Source organism: Notamacropus eugenii, chromosome 2 (genome assembly GCF_028372415.1).
Source record: "Notamacropus eugenii isolate mMacEug1 chromosome 2, mMacEug1.pri_v2, whole genome shotgun sequence".
NCBI lineage: Eukaryota > Metazoa > Chordata > Mammalia > Diprotodontia > Macropodidae > Notamacropus > Notamacropus eugenii.
Window position 1 is genome coordinate 339,920,257 of NC_092873.1, and position 18,401 is coordinate 339,938,657.

At 41.0% G+C, this 18,401-nt stretch overlaps 1 protein-coding gene across 2 annotated transcripts in view; it reads left to right on the forward strand.

The window, feature by feature from the left end:
* Positions 1-18,401, forward strand: part of DNAI2 (dynein axonemal intermediate chain 2) — a 69,886-nt gene that overhangs the window by 30,606 nt on the left and 20,879 nt on the right. For both annotated transcript variants that reach the window (XR_011975075.1, XM_072645581.1), the window contains exons 7-9: positions 3,821-3,960; positions 7,201-7,323; positions 13,012-13,235. Coding sequence is in view for 1 of the 2 variants with exons in the window: in XM_072645581.1 (XP_072501682.1) it covers positions 3,821-3,960; positions 7,201-7,323; positions 13,012-13,235 (487 nt within the window). In the remaining variant the exon portion in view is untranslated. The remainder of the gene's footprint in view (positions 1-3,820; positions 3,961-7,200; positions 7,324-13,011; positions 13,236-18,401) is intronic.

Sequence of the window (18,401 nt, forward strand, 5' to 3'; positions counted from 1 at the left end):
TATAGGAAAGAACATGGACAAGATGGAACGTGTCCAAAGATGTTGGGGGAACTGGAATGCTTAGCTAGGAGAAGAAATTTTGCAGGGATGTACAGTAGCCATCTCTATTTTACATCCAGCATAGGTACCCTGAAGCTCTGAGTGGAGGGTGGGGGTGGTGCTAGGATCTCCATTCCTCTCAGTACCTATGCTTGGACATTTAGATGTAGACCAGTCCATTGCTAGGGGAAGTCTGACCTCCAGTTAGGGGAATTGGGCTCCCTTTATTTTCGTTCTTAGCTCTTTAAACCCCAACCTTGGCATCTCAAGGACGATGTTACTCTTTGTCTGGAGTGTATGGGGAATATAGGAAAAGAGGCATTCAATGTATACTATTGATAGGGAATGAGAAGGGTAGTTTACTCTTGCACAGAGAGAATTGTTAAGCATAAAAAAATCATAGAGGGCATTAATAGAACCATTAGAAGAGCATTCAGCAACTGAACTTAGAACTATGGTTACAATCCGTTGGGAGGCTAATGGTTTAAGCCTTATCAGAACATAAAGTAGTTGTGCAATACTTCCAGTTAGCCATTTCATATTTCATTGGACATTCTCACCATTCACTTGTTCCTGGCAACTTTGCTTGGCCCCTCTTTTGGCAGTGAACCAACTCTCTGATGCAGAAACTTCCCCTGCCATCAGCCCCTGCTGTTCCAGTGGATAGCACAGCCGCCATACCAGGAGATACTTCTGCTATTACTGTTCTGATGCTGCAGCAGCCACAGACCTTTGGAAAACTACAAGATCCCCTGGAAAACCTTGCATCTCAGAGTATTTGTTCTCTTAAGATCAGGAAAGCAAAAGTACAGAGAGTAAAGATAGCCAGGGACTTGGATAAGTCATCCTGTGGTCCTAGCTACCACTAGGAAAGATCACCACACCATCAGGATAGAGAAGCATCTTGTTCTTCCTCACATCTTTCTGGAGTCGCACTTTATTATTTAGTGAGAAAAAGCTAAGACTCCAGCCTGGAACCACATTATCTTTTTACAAGAGTCTCTGAGTCATTAGTTCCTCTAGTTCACCAGTGAGGGGCCTCTTCATCATGACAGAATGCAAGACCCTGGGCATGGCTGGAAGTAGGTGCCCTTCCTTGGGGCAAAACAAAACAAAACAAACTTCATATGACATTAGATGCAAGCAAAAAATAATTATACATACTCTACATAACCCACCAGGACTAAAAACAAGAGTCTGCCCCACAATCCTGTTACATATAAAAAAGAAAACTAAATTTGTTCTCCTTGAGGTCAAAGGTATGAAAAGAATGAAAAGTCCCAGAGACAGTTTATTAGTTAGGCTAGCAAATAATAAATTGATGATCAGTGATCTGTCTTAGTAACCAAAGAAACAACCATGGAGATCACTGAATACTTAAATTCCTTTGGAAAAAGAGATGCCCCTGATAGGTGAAAATCAATCTTGATTGGTGAACAGTTAATGAGGTGGTGAGCATATTAATGAGGAGGTAGGCTTTAGCTCTTCCTTCGGAGAACTAACTTGATCCTGATACTCAGCTGTCTCTAAGCAATCTGGACAAAGGAATTCATCTCTCTCCAGATCACTCTGGTTGGTTTTCTCCTTCATAAGTTGGGTCACACTGAATTCTAATGGAGGGTTCCAAAGACAGGGGCTTATTTCCTAAGAGAGAAAATTCACCTGGATTAGATTCTGTTTGTAATGACTTCTAATTGGATGGAGGCCTGCCCAAGATTGCCTGAGCATATTGGGAAGAGGGCAATCTCATTTATCAGCAGTGTCCTTCAGAGACAGATTGGCCACCCTCCAGGGGCTGGTCCCTGAATGAGGAAATGTAGGGGAAAAAGCCTTAATCCGAATTTAATATATCAAGATAATAGAAAATAATAATTTCTCTCAGAACCAGGACCAAGGATTGAACATTATAGGAAGGCAGAATTTGGCACACTGACCTCAAGAACTTTTGAGAGGCAGAATAGTAAAGTGTAAAGAGTTTTAGATTTGGAGTCAAAAACGTGTTCAGCCAAGTCTGACTCTTTATGACCCCATTTGGGGTTTTCTTGACAAAGTTACTAGAGTGGTTTGCCATTTCCTTCTCTAGATCATTTTACAATGAGGAAAGGGAGGCAAACAGGGTTAAATTACTTTCCCAGTCACTTGGAAATATGTTTTACATGATTGCACATATATAACCTATATCAAAGCAGGACTTGCTGGAGCTGGAGATTTGTGCTGGGCAAGCCTCATCTCCCTATGAAAAAGTCATAACTATATAGGACTGGAAGAATTCAGTTAGTGTCTGAGACCAGATTTGGACTCAGGAAGATGAGTCTTCTTGACTTCCAGGTCCTGCATTCTATCCACCGCACCACCTAACTACCCACTGAGTCCAGATCCTGATTCCACCATTTATTACTGAACTTCAGTTTCCTCATCTATAAAATAAGGAGGTTGGACTTAGTGACTTTTATGGTCCCTTCCATCTCTCAAGCTATGATTCTAAGCTGCTTACAAATTGAATATACTCTTTTGATAAGTAATATATTCCTTGACACAGAAGGTTATCAATTAAATAAGGACTGGATAATCACTTATTGGGTATGTAGGGTGGGATCCATGCTTTAGGTAAGGGTTAGACCAGAGATCTTTTTTCATGAATAACCTCTCTCTCTATGTGTCTCTTCACATATACATTTTAATGGTGATAGTGGGGGTGAAGGGTTTGAAACCTATATATTTTTTTAATTTTTAAAAAATTATTTACTTTTTTCCAATTACATGTAAAGACAAATTTTAACATTCATTTTAAAAAAAGTTTGAGTTCCAAATTTCCTCCGTCTCTCCGTTACCTCCCCCCTCTAAGATGGTGAGCAATTTTATATAGATCATATGTGTTCAATCACATAAAACATATTTCCACATTAATTATGTTGTGAAAGAACAAATAGACCAAAAAAAAAACCCATGAAAAAAATAAAGCAAAAATAGTATGCTTTGATCTGCATTCAGACACTTCCAGTTCTTTTTCTGGATAGTATTTTTCATCATGAGTCCTTTGGAATTGTTTTAGATAATTGTTTTGCTGAGAATAGCTAAGTCATCATCATACAGTGTTGTTGTTACTATGTACAAAGTCCTCCTGGTTCTGCTCACTTCATTTTGCATCAGTTCATCTGAGTCTTTCTAGGTTTTTTTCTGAGAGCATCCTCCTCATCATTCTTTAAAGCACAATAGTATTCCATTCCATTCTTATACCATAACTTGTCTAGCCATTCCCCAATTGGTGGATATCCCCTCATCTTCTAGTTCTTTCCCACTACAAAAAGAGCTGCTACCAATATTTTTGTTCAAGTAAGTCCCTTCCCCTTTTTTCAAACCTGTAATTTCAATGGTGTGGGGGAACTCCCAAAGTGGAAGCTACCTCCAACAATACAGATAACAACACATTTGGAACTTGTCACTTGAGAGTTGCTTGGGGCTTGGAGTGATTAAATGATTTGCCCCAGGGTCACACAAATTTCAAGGGGCAAGAAAGCAAGATTTACATCTTTCTAATTCAAAGGCCAGCTCTCTGTCCAGTATGGCAGTGGGACCTCTTCATAATTTATGAAAATTAATGCAGAAAAAAGTAGAATCCACCCCCACCCTCCCTACACATATCCAGTCTTTTTTGGAGACTGTGAAGTGAAACACTTACAGGTTTCTGACCTGTGCCCCGCTCTAATTCTACTCTCCAGATCCATCTCCTCCCTAACCTCTTTCTCTGTTCTCTCTTCTCTCCTCCCCACCCTGCCTCCAGCCTGCTGGGATACTAGGAAGGGCAGCCTGGTGGCGGAGCTGTCCACCATTGAGTTCAGCCACAGGGATCCTGTGTTTGGTGCCCTCTGGCTGCAGTCTAAAACAGGCACAGAATGCTTCTCAGCCTCCACTGATGGACAGGTAAGAGGGGAAAAAAAGGATAGGGAGGGGGTCCAGGTAGAGAGTGCAACAGGTCGCTTGTAAAGCAGAGCTTCCCCCTTGATGTTAAAGGCTGGACAAAACACCTGGGGAAGCTTATAAAATCACGAGCTCCTGGAAGACTTAAAGAATATCAATCTGATGTGGGTCTTCTTGTGGTTTAGTTGAGGGGAGAGAGATTTGCAGTTAGAAGTCTGGGTTTCAAATTTTGGCTCTTCTGCTTACCTACCTATGTGACCTTGCTCAAGTCAACCTACCTGTTGGTATCTCCATGTTTTTACCATTAGATTGTAAGTTCTTTGAGAACAGGGACTGTCTTTTGCCTCTTTGTATATTCCCAGTGCTTGGCACAGTGCTGGGCACATGGTAAGTGATGAATGTTTATTGAGTTGAATTGAATTACCTGTAAAATGAGGGCGTTGAACTCATTCATCCCTAAGGTTCCTGATCAGCTCTTAGATGATGTAATTCTTAGTGTTGAAAGGAAAAATTTTCATTTGGGATTTTCACTTTGATTAACAAGGCAAAACTCAGAACGGAGAGAATTAAAAGTTTATCATAAATACATCAAGGTAGCTACACATTGACAAGCAAATCAGTCTTGGCTTCAAGGGGGGGACAACTTTTAACTTTTTAAAAAATGTTTTTGTTATTATTTATTTTTTTAAAAGACAATCCAGACAGGTTCACCTCAGCAAAAGAGATTGGACCCTTGCATCTCAGCTCCTCCCCAAGCAATTTGTAGGTGACAAAGAGCAGGTAATACAAAAAGCTGCAGATTTGGTGTCTCCTTCCCCACTAGAGCTTTCCCCAATACTAATTGATAAGCAGGGCTATGAACAATGGGATACTGAGTCAACCTAACTTTCATCACTAGTAATGGGATGAAGGGGAAGGAGCTGTATTTTCCCCAAAGGTTGGCCAGCTATCCTCTCTCTCTCTCTCCCTAGCCAGCCTGGTAAACAGGACATTGAAATGCCCCTTGACATCACCCATAAAGAAGGTAGTTTTTCAGAGACAATTGCAGGGACATTTTCCCCCCCCAAAAATCCTTTGTCAGTCTTTATTGACTCTTAATTGTCTATCAGTTAAATATGATGCAAACTCCTTAGCCTAACATGATCTGGTTTCAGCCTACCTTTCCTTCTTTAATCTCTGTAGCCTCCCAATGAACTTTCTATTCTGTTCTCTGTCTCTGTCTCTGTCTCTCTGTCTCTGTCTCTGTCTGTCTCTGTCTCTGTCTTTCTCTGTCTGTCTGTCTGTCTCTCTCCCCCTTCTATTCTTTTAGCACTCCCTCCCCTTCTGTCAAGGAATTTACTCTGAATTTAAAACAATAACAAAACCAATTAAACACACTCACAACCAGTGGTGTGCTCATAAATATTTAATAACTGACCTCCAAAAAAGCAAAAAGAGCGTACAGACAATACACTTGTAAGTTTCACCGGCATTATTAATATTTTTCTCTACAGAATTACTTTCTGAAGTCTAAGCAATCAACGAAACAGTGCCAGGTTCTGAGGCATAAATGCTCACACTGAAAATTTAACAACCGGCTCTCCAGGACTGGGACAAGCTGGCTCCAACGCACCCCCACATTACAACTAACTTTGAAGTTAACTTTTAAAAACCTCTAACTTATCAGTCGTTTCCATCTTTTCTGTCCATTAACCCCTTATATAAGGTGTAGTGGATAGAGCACTGAATTTGTAGTTGTAAGGCTAGGGTGGCTATCTGAATTTTGCTACATACCATGTGACTTTGGGAAAATCACTATTCTTCTCTGGTCCTTGGTTTCCCCATGTGTAAAATGAGAGGATACAACTAGATGATCTCTAAGATTCTATAATCCTTTCCTCTTTGTGCATCACCCATTTAAATAATTGTTTTCTTTTGTGTATGCTTTCTATATCACATTATTTCATATATTTTTCCATTTCTTTATACTCCTCATCTTTTTCCAATGTGTTAGAGAAACCTGCACTCTTACTAGAACTGTTTGCCGTCCCCAAACATGACATGTGCTCTCTTATCTCTATACCTTTATTAAGGATGTCCCTTCTCTGTTTCTTCCCTGACCTCCCCCCCACCAAAACCTAAACTTTCAGCTAGAATGCCCTGCTGCCCCCTGTACCCCTATGTTTTTCCTGTTTTTTATTGGAACTCAAACTCTACTTCCCTAAAAGTCAGTCAGTGGGCTAAAAAAATGTCTAATAAATTAAACATTAAGTGCATGCTATGTGCCAGGGCACTGTGCTAAGCACTAGGAATTCAAAGAAAGGCAAAAGACAGTCTTTACTCTCAAGAAGCTCATAGTCTAATGGGACCCATTCCTTTGGTAAATCTCCAATATAGATCATTATTACACATAAAAGTCACGGACCTTCATAGTTGGAAGGAACCTCAGAAGCCATCTAATCAAACCAATACTTGGAAAAAAAACTTCTCACACACATTTCCCAAATAGTAGTTATCAAGTATTTGCTTGAAGACCTCCAAGGAAAGAGAGCCCACGAACCTCCTGAGACTATTCATTTAATTTTTGAATAACTCTAATTAGTAGGAAGATTTCTCTTATAGCAAGTCTAAATTTGATTTTTTTTAAAATTCTACCAGTTGCTCTTCATTCTGCCCTCTGGGGCCAAGAAGAACAAGTCTTAATTTTCCATGGAACAGCCTTTCGAATACTTGAGGACAGCTGTCATATCCCTCTTACATCATCTCTCCGTCAGTTCCTTCAACTGATCTGAGAATCATAGGATAATTGATTTAGAGTTTGAAGGGACCTTCGAGGTCATAAAGTCCAGTGTCTCAGGAAACTGAGGCACAAGAGATTAAATGACTTGTCCAAGGTATCTCAAGGTAGCAAGTGCCTGAGGTGGGATTTGAACCCAGGACTTCCTGACTCTTAAGTCTACTTTGCTACTCCACACTGAATTCAATCCTGACTGGACACCTCTGGATTCTCTTTATATTATCAAGATCCTGGCTAAAATATGGCACTCATATACTCTAGTCTGTTTTATGCCTTGGCTTCCCACCTACATAGGACTTACATAGTAAGGTCCTTGAGAGGAGGATCTGTTTCCTATACTTCATAGCCCCTATAAGACTTAGCAGAGAGTCATAAACAGTTTCTATTCATTGATGAAAAGGTAAGAGCCATGATGACAATGTCTTCTTGATTCCTGAACCATTCCTTGCTTCCCCATTTCTTCTAAGGTCATGTGGTGGGATATCCGTAAGATTAATGAGCCCACAGAAGTCCTGGTCATGGATGTCTCCAGAAAGGGGATATTAGAAAATGCCCTGGGAGCCATCGCCCTTGAGTTTGAGCCAACCATGGTGAGTTCTTGCCTCTTCTTCTCTAGTTTTCATTAAAGGTGGGGAAATGGAGGGGTATGGAGGAAGAAGGATGGGACCATATCAACAGGCACTGTGCTAGGCACTAAAACTAGAAAGAAAAAAACTAAAAGAAAGAAAATAACCTCTTCCCTCAAAGAACTTTTACATCTTACTCAGGCAGATAGACATATAACATGCATACAAATCAGCAAATACAAAGTTTGCTATTGTTATTGTTGCTTTGATCAGACCTGTGATTTAATTGGTGTAAGGTGCTCCCAGGGGAGGAGCTTCTGTGACCAATGTAAATCATGACATTTTCATGAATTGTAGTTTTGGGGCACCGAGAGGTTGAGTGATTTGCTCAGGGTTACACAGCTGGATGTGTCAAAGGTGAAACTTGAACCCAGATCTGCCTGACTCCAAGGCCACCTTTGCATTGACTGTGACACGCTGCTTCTCCAAATACAAAATATATTCAAAGTGGCACAAAATAATTTCAAGAGGAAGTGAGGTGAGTCTGAGGCTATTATCTAGTGGATACCATGAGTCTTGTGGCATTCTTTGAGTCACCAAAGCTCTGTTGATCGTAGGACGCTGCAGGGCACCCTCTGTTTGCCTTCTTTAGGGCATTTCCTATCCTGCTAACATTTCTTCCATTAGGAGAATACTAACCATATCATTCTCCTTCATACACTCTCCAAACTGTCTTGACTGATCATCCCCCACACATGGCATCTCATCTCCTACCTTCATGCCTTTGTAAGTGGCCTCCTGTGTCTCATGTCTGCTACAATCAGGTACCCTTTCCTACATGAGATCTTCTCTTTGATCCCTCCCTCGTCCTTCCCACCCACCCCAGTTGTTAGCATTCATTTCCTTTTTTTTAAATGAGAAAGAAAACTTTATTTGTAAAAAAAAAAAAAAAAACAGCCCAAGGTGATGTCTAGTTCTCTTTTTACAGGATGATTCAATAACACATATTTATGTACATGATGGTCTAACAGTTGATAATCCTGTAGATGGAACAAGACTGACACCCCAATATGCCTCTCCTTACATACGTTTCTTTGTATCTCAGCACCAGAAACAGCTAGCCACCTGGAGACAATGTTGTCATGTTGCCATGGATCAGATGGCCATAGCTTAGCACTCAATTGCCTCACAATCTACCCTGGCCCCTGAAGCTGTCAGGTAATGAAGAGCATGGAAGCTATGGAGCCACTCTTTTCTACTCAGCTATTATTGTTCAGACCCTTTAGTTAGCAGAATGGAATAGTATAGTGGAATGTGAAGATTTGACTTCTGATCCTGGCTGTGGGGTCTTGAGTAAATCATTTCATTTCTTTGGGCCCCACTTTTCTCAGTTTTAAGAAGGGAGAGAATAGATATAGTGTTGCCCCTCCCCATGATCCCCCCTCCAAAGCTCAACTGATATATTTACAAATGAAAAGGTTTTTAATGTGTTAACAAGGGAATAACACCTTGGTATCCCTTTTTGAAGTATAGTATGAACATATTCCTCTTATGGAATTAGAGGGGTATCTTGGGATTGACTAAACAATAATTTGCCATACCTTCTCTGGGATTTAAATAGCTAAACCCCAGAGAGAATTCAAGAGTTTGAAAGGACAGTCTAGGAGCTGCCTGTGAAGGAGATTCCTGCAAGAGGATAGAAAGACAGAAGAGGACCTCTTTTTTCTCCCCTCCATCCACCAAGGTGTAGAGGGACAACCCCCCATTATAGTGATTGGAGAGTTAGTTCAGGAGAATTTGAGAAAGAGCTGAGGGAGTAAAGAGACAGACTTAAAGACAGACAATACAGAGAAAGGTCACAAAGAGTTGCACACAACTCAACAACAAAGATGTATATCAAATATATTTATATATGTGTGTATATACTTCATTTATTTCCTCTTCTCTTTCTGAAGCAGACCTAGACTGGTTTTTTTTTTTTTATTGTGACAGGAGTCCCAGCTGCTTTTCTGAAATCCATAGGGACTGCAGATCTCCAGGATAGGTTGCCTGGTGTAATGCTGAGTTAATAACAGTAAGAGTTAAAGATCTTCCCCATGCATTAATGGGCCTGCCCAGGGAAGCTTGATTAGGGGAGATTAGTTTTGTAGGAAGGTTGATACCTTTTGTTAATTTCTAATGAGGAACTGGTTCTCCAAGACTGTGATACCCTCTGGCTCTAAAAAGTGTATATGTACTCTGAGGTGAGGTTTTGTTTTGGGGCTTACTCACTGGAAGTGTTTGTTTGACCAGACAACACTCTGAGTAGTCATTAAGGAGCTTTGAAAATCCAGATGTTGGTGTTTCTCTCTCTGGTAACTATGTATGTTTGTAATGGTCAGACAATCGGATCTGTCTGTTGATCTGTGATGTATGCATTGCTTATGATCAGACAGTTGGAAGCCCTGTCTGTCCATCTTTATTTCTCTGAAGTTCAGGGTGCTGACTTTTTCCCTTGATATATGTACTTGATTAAAGTAGACTGTTGACTCCTCAAAAGTTGCTTTCCTTTTAGAAAAACAGATCTAATAACCTGGACAGCAGAACCTCCTGTGTATGCCAGGGTCCTTGCTATTGTACCAGGTGGCCTAGAAATCCTGAGTCATTAACTCCAAGTGCTTAGTCATTTTGGGGGGAACTTAAGCACTTCCTTGGTGTTTTTCTGCGTTTGTTGTTCTTGTTTTTTTAAGTTAGTCTACTTGTTCTAAATTAGAGTCTAGACCAGGGGTGGCACTCTAGGTCCTCAATGCTACCCTTGACTGAATCCAAACTTCACAGAACAAATCTGGTGGGTTTTTTTTGTTTGTTTGCCTGTGAGAATAAAGAAAAGTTTTATTAAGCAGAGAAATAAGACATGTACATGGGAGCAAGTGGCCTAATGGTGAACAGCTCAACCAAGTAATGGAGGGGAAAAGTATATATTCTTTTCAAGTAAAGGAAGGCAGAGAATTGGGGAGAAAGGCAGAAATTGGGCAGGTCCTAGAAAGGAATGAGACAGGGACCTCCATTTCCAAGGGAAGGGGAAGATTCAGGAAAGAAGGAAAGTGAGGAATTCCAGGTATCAGAGCTGTGCCTTTTGATACACAAATCAGAAGGCATTCTTGGTAATAAGCAGTCCTGATAATTCAAGGCTTGAGCACAAGCAATAAGATAAGAGGATGTATCCAAGCACCATAACCTACAGTTAAGAGAGTCTCTGAAGATAAGGATTTTTCTTGAAGGTCTATAAACCATCAAATGGATCAGAGTCAGCTTCAAGGCTGGTATGAGCTTAATTGGCTTCAGAGTTGCTGTTTTTCTGCATGTCTCTCCATCACCACAAAGGATTGTTGTTATGTCAAGTCATATCTGTATCTTAGTTAATATAGCCCATCCTCATACAGCTCTTCCCAGTTATCTGGATAATTGGAGAACTCAAGCAAATGGAGGTAGTTAGTATATTCATTTCCAAATTCACTTGTACAGTGTAATTCCTTGGCCAACCAGCTATGGTGGCCCTGTATCCTGGTAGAAGAAGGTTGATTTATGGATTATTTTGAAACTGTGCCACTGGGACATTGCCAAAAATCACCTCAAAGACCTGAGTTCAAATATAGCCTCAGACCCTTCCTAGCTGTGTGAACCAGGGCAAGTCACTTAAACCTCTGTTTGCCTCAGTTTCCTTAACTGAGTAAATTAGAAATAATAACAGCCCCTAAATCACAGAGTTGTTGTGAGGATTAAATAAAAGAATATTTGTAAAGCACTAAGCATAATGCTTGACATGTAAAAGAAAATAACACTTCAGCTGATTTCCTTGAGACAGAAAATGGTTGAAAGGGAATAGTTGTGGGGGAGTGGGGGAGACAGGAAAGATTTAGTTCCCCATTTAACTCCAGCTTAGCTGATGTAGTCACAGTTGAAGCATTTTGAATGTGTTAAAAAGGTATTACTAAAATGTATTATTATCCCTCCACAAAACATGACATATTACTCTTATGGAATTAGAGGGATAGTTTGGGATTATCCAAGTAATAACTGACTATGCCTCTGCAGGGCTTTAAATAGCTAAGCTTAGGAGAAAATTCACGTGTTTAAGAGGTGGAGGGAATGGTGTCCAGGAGATGTCATTACAGGAAGCCCATTCATAGAGGAACAAGAAGGAATTTCTGACATGCTCTCCCACTGGCCATGGCAGAGGAAGATACTGTCTAACATTTGGAGAACTGGTTCAAGAGAGTTTGAGGCATAGTTAAGGAAGCAAAGATACATATTCCAAATAGATACAAAGAGAGAGACAGAGACAGAGAGACAGAGTCAGAGCAAAAGAAAGACAGACAGAGACAGGGAGAGACAGAGAGAGAGACAGAGAGAGTCAGAGTCCCTTTAGGGAGGAAGCAGCCCCAGGAATCAATAGCAGAACTTCAGAAGAGAGAAGCAAATACTGGGAGCCCACTGAGCAAACTATCTAACATTACTGCTGTGCCCAAGGGCAAGACTGGAGAGAATTCCAAAAGAAAAAAAGGACTTTGAGACCTGACAGTACTGGAAAGAGGTATGAGCAGCCAAGGTTGATGAATACGATCATACTGTAGAATGTGTCTTTAAAGCCTTCTGCCAGCTCAGCCTCTGACAATGGATACCCTAGCCATACTTTTGGCACAGCTTAGTAGCTCCAATACCAGCTACAAGGCAGAAAGGTCAGTCTGCTCTTTCCTTCTCATCCTTAACTCTTTACCTGAATGGTGTACCAAGCATTTCATATCCCTGAGCCTCAGTATCCTCATTTGGAAAATGGGAATAACAATATCATAGGATTATTCTAAGGAGCAAGTAAGTTAGTGTATATAACCATCTGCAAACCTTTAAGGAGCTATCTAAATGTCAGCTGCTAATACTACTACTATTATTGTGACTACTTTTATTATCCATAAAGGCTATCCCATTCATCCAGCAAATGAGCCTCAGTACTAACTCAGCATTAGGCTGATTGTGGGGAGATGCAGAAGCCATAAAAGACATGGACCTTAATTAATCTCCCTGTGTTTGGGGAGCCAGGACCCATCTACATGAAATAATTCAGTAATCACACAGAACAGCAGATGTTTGTCTCAAAATGAATGATATAGTCTGGTTTTGGAGGGGATGAGAGAGGCAGCTAGGTGATACCATAGTGTACAGAACACTGGGCCTGGAGTCAACCTGTTTGCCTCAGTTTCCTCATTTGTAAAAGGGGGTTAATAAGACCTACACAACACAAAATAATAGCACGACAAAACAGTTGTTGTTTGTGAGGTTCAAATGAGATAATATATGTCTGACACTTTGCACACCTTAAAGTGGTATGTCAGCATCAGCTATTATTATAAGGGAACTGGACTCAAAACACCTCCCATCCCTTCTAGTTCTTAATCTATGATTCTAAAGATCTGGGAATGATTTTGTGGTGCACTTGAGCTAGATCTGCAAAAATGGGTAGGACTGGAATAGGAAGAGAAGAGGGTTCCTCTTCCACTATTCTGGTGAGAGGAATCATGTGTGTGTGTGTGTGTGTGCATGTGTGCCCGTGTGTGTGAGGAAAGACCCATCCAAAGCCTTGAGGTGAGAGCTAAGTGGTTCACACACTCTGCATGAGATGAATCTACAATCATAACTCCACTGTGTATCTTCCTATCTGTGTGTCCCCCACTACAGCCAACCAAGTTCATGGTGGGAACGGAGCAAGGAGTCGTGATCTCCTGCAACCGAAAAGCCAAGACCGCAGCTGAGAAGATTGTATGCACCTTCTCTGGGCACCACGGCCCTATCTATGCTTTGCAGAGAAATCCTTTCTACCCCAAGAATTTCCTGACTGTCGGTGATTGGACAGCCCGTATCTGGTCTGAGGAAAGCAGGGAGTCATGTATCATGTGGACCAAGTAGGTGGAGCTGAGGTGGGGAGGGGCTCGTGGGCAGAGAAAGCATCTGATGGGCTGGAGATTTAACCCTACCTTTGGATCTCTAAACACACCTCTGTGAAACTGAAAACTTAGAATCTTAGAGATGAGCTACCTCAGGATCCTTAACCTTTTCTGTGTGCCATGGACCCCTCCTGTCTAGTAGAACCCATGGAAAACTTCTCAGAAGAATAATTTTAAATAAAAAACCAAAATACCTAGGATTACAAAGGAAACCTATTATATTGAAGTACAGTTATCAAAACTTTTCTTTTTAAGTTCGTGGACCTCAGGTTAAGAACCCCTGGTCTAGTCCAACTTGTTCATTTTATAGATTTCTTGTTCTGATCTTCCCCTTCCTACATCCAGCCTTTACCCCAAACCATCCCATAGCATCAAGAAAGGGATGTTGGGAAGGGAATACTATCCAGTATTCACCTGTATCATTGGTCCTCTTGGAGAATGAAATATGTACAGCAATCAGAATATATTCAGTCACATTAAAAAACAACTAAGTCCTAAAACAATGTATTACTTGGTAGCTCCAAAGTATCCAGGGTGAGCATTTTTATCCTTTTCTCCTCTCCCTTTTCTTCTTCTCTCCCCATCTATTTTGAAAACTATGGCAATGCTATTTCCTCCCTCCTCTTCTTCCCCCTCCCTTTCTTCCTTCTCCTCTTTTCAGTCCACTCAGGAAGTCATACCCTTACATGTGGATGCTTTGCCCAAAAGGAATATAAATTTTGATCACTTATACTTCACAAGATATCTTGGGATTTAGGGAACAGATTCTTGCTCCCCGCCCCCTTATTTATTCGATCATTATTATTGTTTTTTTCTGAAAACTGCAACAATTAACTCTTTTGTTTCATGTAGTTTTATTTAGGATTTCTTGAAATATAACTCTGAAAAACCAGGCTTTTATAAAGCCTATTATAATTAAAATGGAGCTGCTTGACTATGCTTTTAAACCCAAATCACTGTCTCCTGTCTGATTGGCCAATAATAGGTCCCAGCCCTAGTCTCACTTGTTGTTGTTTGGGTTTTATTGGCTCCAAGTGAATGTAAATAGCAATTGTTTCGGTTCTGACCATTAACTAGGAGGGTCTTCCTCTCCCAGAAGGATTCTTTTGTGAAGCCAAACTAGGCCTTTTGCCTCAATTCTGGCCTAGCCTTTAATCACTGAATGGGTATTGTCTCAGACAAACTGAGACCTGGGAAAGCCCTTAGCTTAAAAAGGTCAAGGTCTCCCACTGCACTGGGGCCTTCATCAGTCATCCAGAAGTATGGCTTGCCACTGTACTCCCAATGACTCTGGAGGAGAGAACGAATGAGGCTGATGACCTTGCACAGCCCTGCCCCACTTAAATCAGATTCACTTTCAAGTCAAGACATCACCGTCCTGATGTCATTGATTCTCTTTGAGAACACAGGATGAACAACAATCCATTTGTTTTCCTTTCCAATTCCCTGGCAGTTCTGAGGGGAAAGGGCTATCTTCCCCATGATCTCTCATATCTCTCTATTGCTCTACTCCATGGTATTATCCCATGCAAAAGGAGAAATGATTCTTTTGGACATAGCCAATATGGGAAATTTGTTTTGCTTGAGTGCAAGGATTTTGTTTCTCTTTCTTTCTTTTTTTTTTATGCAAAGAGAAAAAAATAGATTTTCCTTCATTGAAATAAATTTAATTTAACTTTAAAGGAATACTTTTAAAAAAAGTATTCCATTGAGCAAAACTCATAAAAATTGCTGTTTATTATAGTGAATTCCATGGGGCATTCCAGATTCTTTCAACATTGTCTCAATTATTTATTAAGCCTCAACAATATGGTGGAGTAATGGTTTTGGAATCAAAGGGCCTGGGTCCCAATTTCAGCCCTGCCACTTACTAGCTGTGGGTCCTTGGTTAAGTTGTTAACTTCCTTATCTGTTGAGTTGGGACTAGATGATGTCTAAGGTCCTGCCTCTCTGCCTTTCTCTTCTCTCTCTCTCTCTCTCTCTCTCTCTCTCTCTCTCTCTCTCTCTCTCTCTCTCTCTCTCTTGCTCTCCATCTCTCTTTCTCTTCCTCCCTTTTTCTCTCTCTTTCTTTATCCTTTCTCCCTCTCTTCCTCTTACTTTCTCTCCCTTATATCTTTGCCACAAACCCCCCAAAAGGGGTCATGAAGAGTCAAACACAACTGAAAAAAATAGTCTGTGAATCTGTGAACTCTATTTCCTACTATATTAATCTGACAGACCAGCCGGTCAGTACTTAGGTTCATATTGTTACAAGATAGTGGAAATAATAACAGGAAATTTTGTTATTTTAAGAATAAAGACATTTCATGTGGATCAAAAATCTAGAGTAAGAAGGGCTGTCAGAGGCCACCTTGTCCAAGCTCCTAATTTTTACAGATGAGTAAACTGAGGCCTGGGGAAGTTAAGTCAGCTCTCCATCTATGTCCATCTATTATTGTTGTTCCGTTGTTTTTTCTCTCTCCATTTGAAGTTTTCCTGGCAAAGAGTGGTTTGCCAATTTCTTCTCCAGTTAATTTGACAGATGAGTAAACTGAGGCAAACAAGGTTAAGTGACTTGCCCAGGGTCACACAACTAGTATCTGAGGCTTGATTTGAACTCAGGTCTTCCTGACTATAGGTCCAGAGTTCTATCCATTGGGCCACCTTTCTGCTAGGGACTGTGCTAATCATCTGGGGTAGAAAGACAGGTAAAAACAGCCCCTGTCCTCAAGGATTATAGCGGTGGAGACAACATGTAAATAACTGTATACAAATTAACAATAACATTGTTAACAATAGTAACAATAACATTGTATACAAGATCTATACAATGTCAATGGAAGGTAATCTCCAAGGATGTTACCCTACACAGAGACAGATTGATTGGATAGAGTGCTAGACTCCTGCCACAGATATTCTCTGTTGCATGACCCTGGGCAAGTTACTTTACCTCTCTCAGGTTTGGTTTCCTCATCTGTAAAACTGGAGATGATAATAGAACCTATTTCACGGGGTTGTGAGGATCAAATGAGATGATACCCAAAACACTATTATTATACCAACCCCACCCATTTCCTTTTGTTGCCCACTCCCTTTTTGGCATCTCTAGGGCAAGAAGTATCCATAAGGGCTGCATCAGTTAGATCAGGGGTGGGGAACCTGTGGACATGTGACCCTCTAGGTCCTCAAGTGGGGCCCTTTGACTTGCTGCGTCTTTGCTTCATAGTCACCAGGGAACCCCCTTCCTGTGTTGACTGTTGGGTGCTGCTTCCAGATTAACCTGAGTCAGAAACAAGCAATATTCTTAGACCAGAAAGAAATTCACCTTTTTTTGTTCTTCCACTTTTGTTCTGAGCATCTGGATGAGTAGATAAATCAGCAAATTTTGCTATTACTAATTAACAAGATGTGACTTTCATCTAAGGGAGAGAAGCAGTGTTTATCACACATCATCCATCATCCCCAACAGGAATTCACAGATCGATGAACCCATGGCCAGGCAAGGGTGCCAGTCAGTCTGTCCCCAGCCTGAGTACATTGATTATTCCCTCCTCCTCCAGATGATCTTGCATGGTATTTCTAAGGGGGAACAGGAGCCAGGAGTTGGAGGAAAGTGACTCTTGTCTGTCGTCTCTCAAAAGCTAGGGGAGACTGGGTCCTAGGAAATTTATTGTTGTTATTTGTCCTGCGTTCTCGAAGAGGACCATGACATCATGGAAGTGATACCATGACTTGTACATGATTGGATTTAAATGAGGCAAGACTGTGCAAAGTCATTAGCTTCACTTTCCAGGTCCAGTGGTGAGATATAGATCAGGACAACTGGAGATGGTCTGCAATGCAAGGAAATTTAAATCTTAGCATAAAAACCAATGGAAAGAGCACCCAACTTTTAGTCAGGAAGACCTGGGTTCAATATGGCTTCAGAAACTTGCAAGCTGTGTGACCCTGGGCAAGTCACTTAATCCTCAATTTCCTCATCTGTCCAAATGAGCTGGAAAAGGAAATGGCAGACCACTCCAATAATTTTGCCAAGAAAACCCCAAATGGGGTCACAAAGAATCAGATACACTTAATACAACTCAATAACAAAGAACAACATGTAAAAGCCAAGTCAACAAGTATTATTAAGCACCTGCAATTCCAGACACTGTTCTAAGCACGGGGCATATAAAGAAAGATGAAAACAGTTCCTGAACTCAAGAAGTTCACAATCTAAGGGAGAGACAACATGCAAATAAGACAAATAAGATATATACTGGATAAAACTGGAGATAATCTCAGAGAAGGCATGAAGCTTCATGCAGAAGGTGAAATTTACCTGAGACTTGAAAAAAACAAGGGAGACTAGGAGGTGGAGGTGAGGAGGGAGGGAATTCCAGGTTGGGGTGGAGTGGGAGAGAGAGGCAACTAGAGAAAATGTCCAGAGTCAGAAGATTAAACATCAATAGCAAGGAGATCAGAATCACTAGAATATAGAAAACGTAGATGCAGTATATATTGTCAGGTCAATAATATAACAGATATCCTCACCAGACTAGTACCTCGGGTGTGAGGGCTTGATGAACACTTTTCAAGGCATCCACCTTTCGTGTCCACCTGTTATCCAACACTCACCTGTGATTCCAAGAAGTTATAGCATCAACAGTGCCACACTCCAGTGAAACCATCCTAGCTCATGAACTAAACCAGGCTGAGGGTAACCAACAGACCTCAAACCCTTTGGTGAGTTAAGGTGACGTCTTCCCTAAACATGTGAAGACTTTTCCTGGTAGAATGGGCAGATGAGAAGAATTTGTTCCAAAGGCCATGAAGGTGACTGGAGCAGGTCCTGTGGAGCACATAGAACTTGGTCAGAAATGGAAGACACCAAGGTCATCCATCACATCCTCCTAGGCCATCACCAGTCATCTCGATTTTTATCTTGTCACTGGACTTAGATGACTCTGGAAGACAGAGTGAGGCTGACAGCTTTGTATAACTCTGCCTCACTTAAATCCAATTCATTTACAAGTCAAAACATCACCCCGTGATGACATTGGTCCTCTTTGAAAACAAAGGACAAACAAGATCCTACACAGCATTTTTGATTCCCTTGTGTTTGATTTTTCAGTTGGGTCTCCATTTCTTGCTCTTTCAATCCCT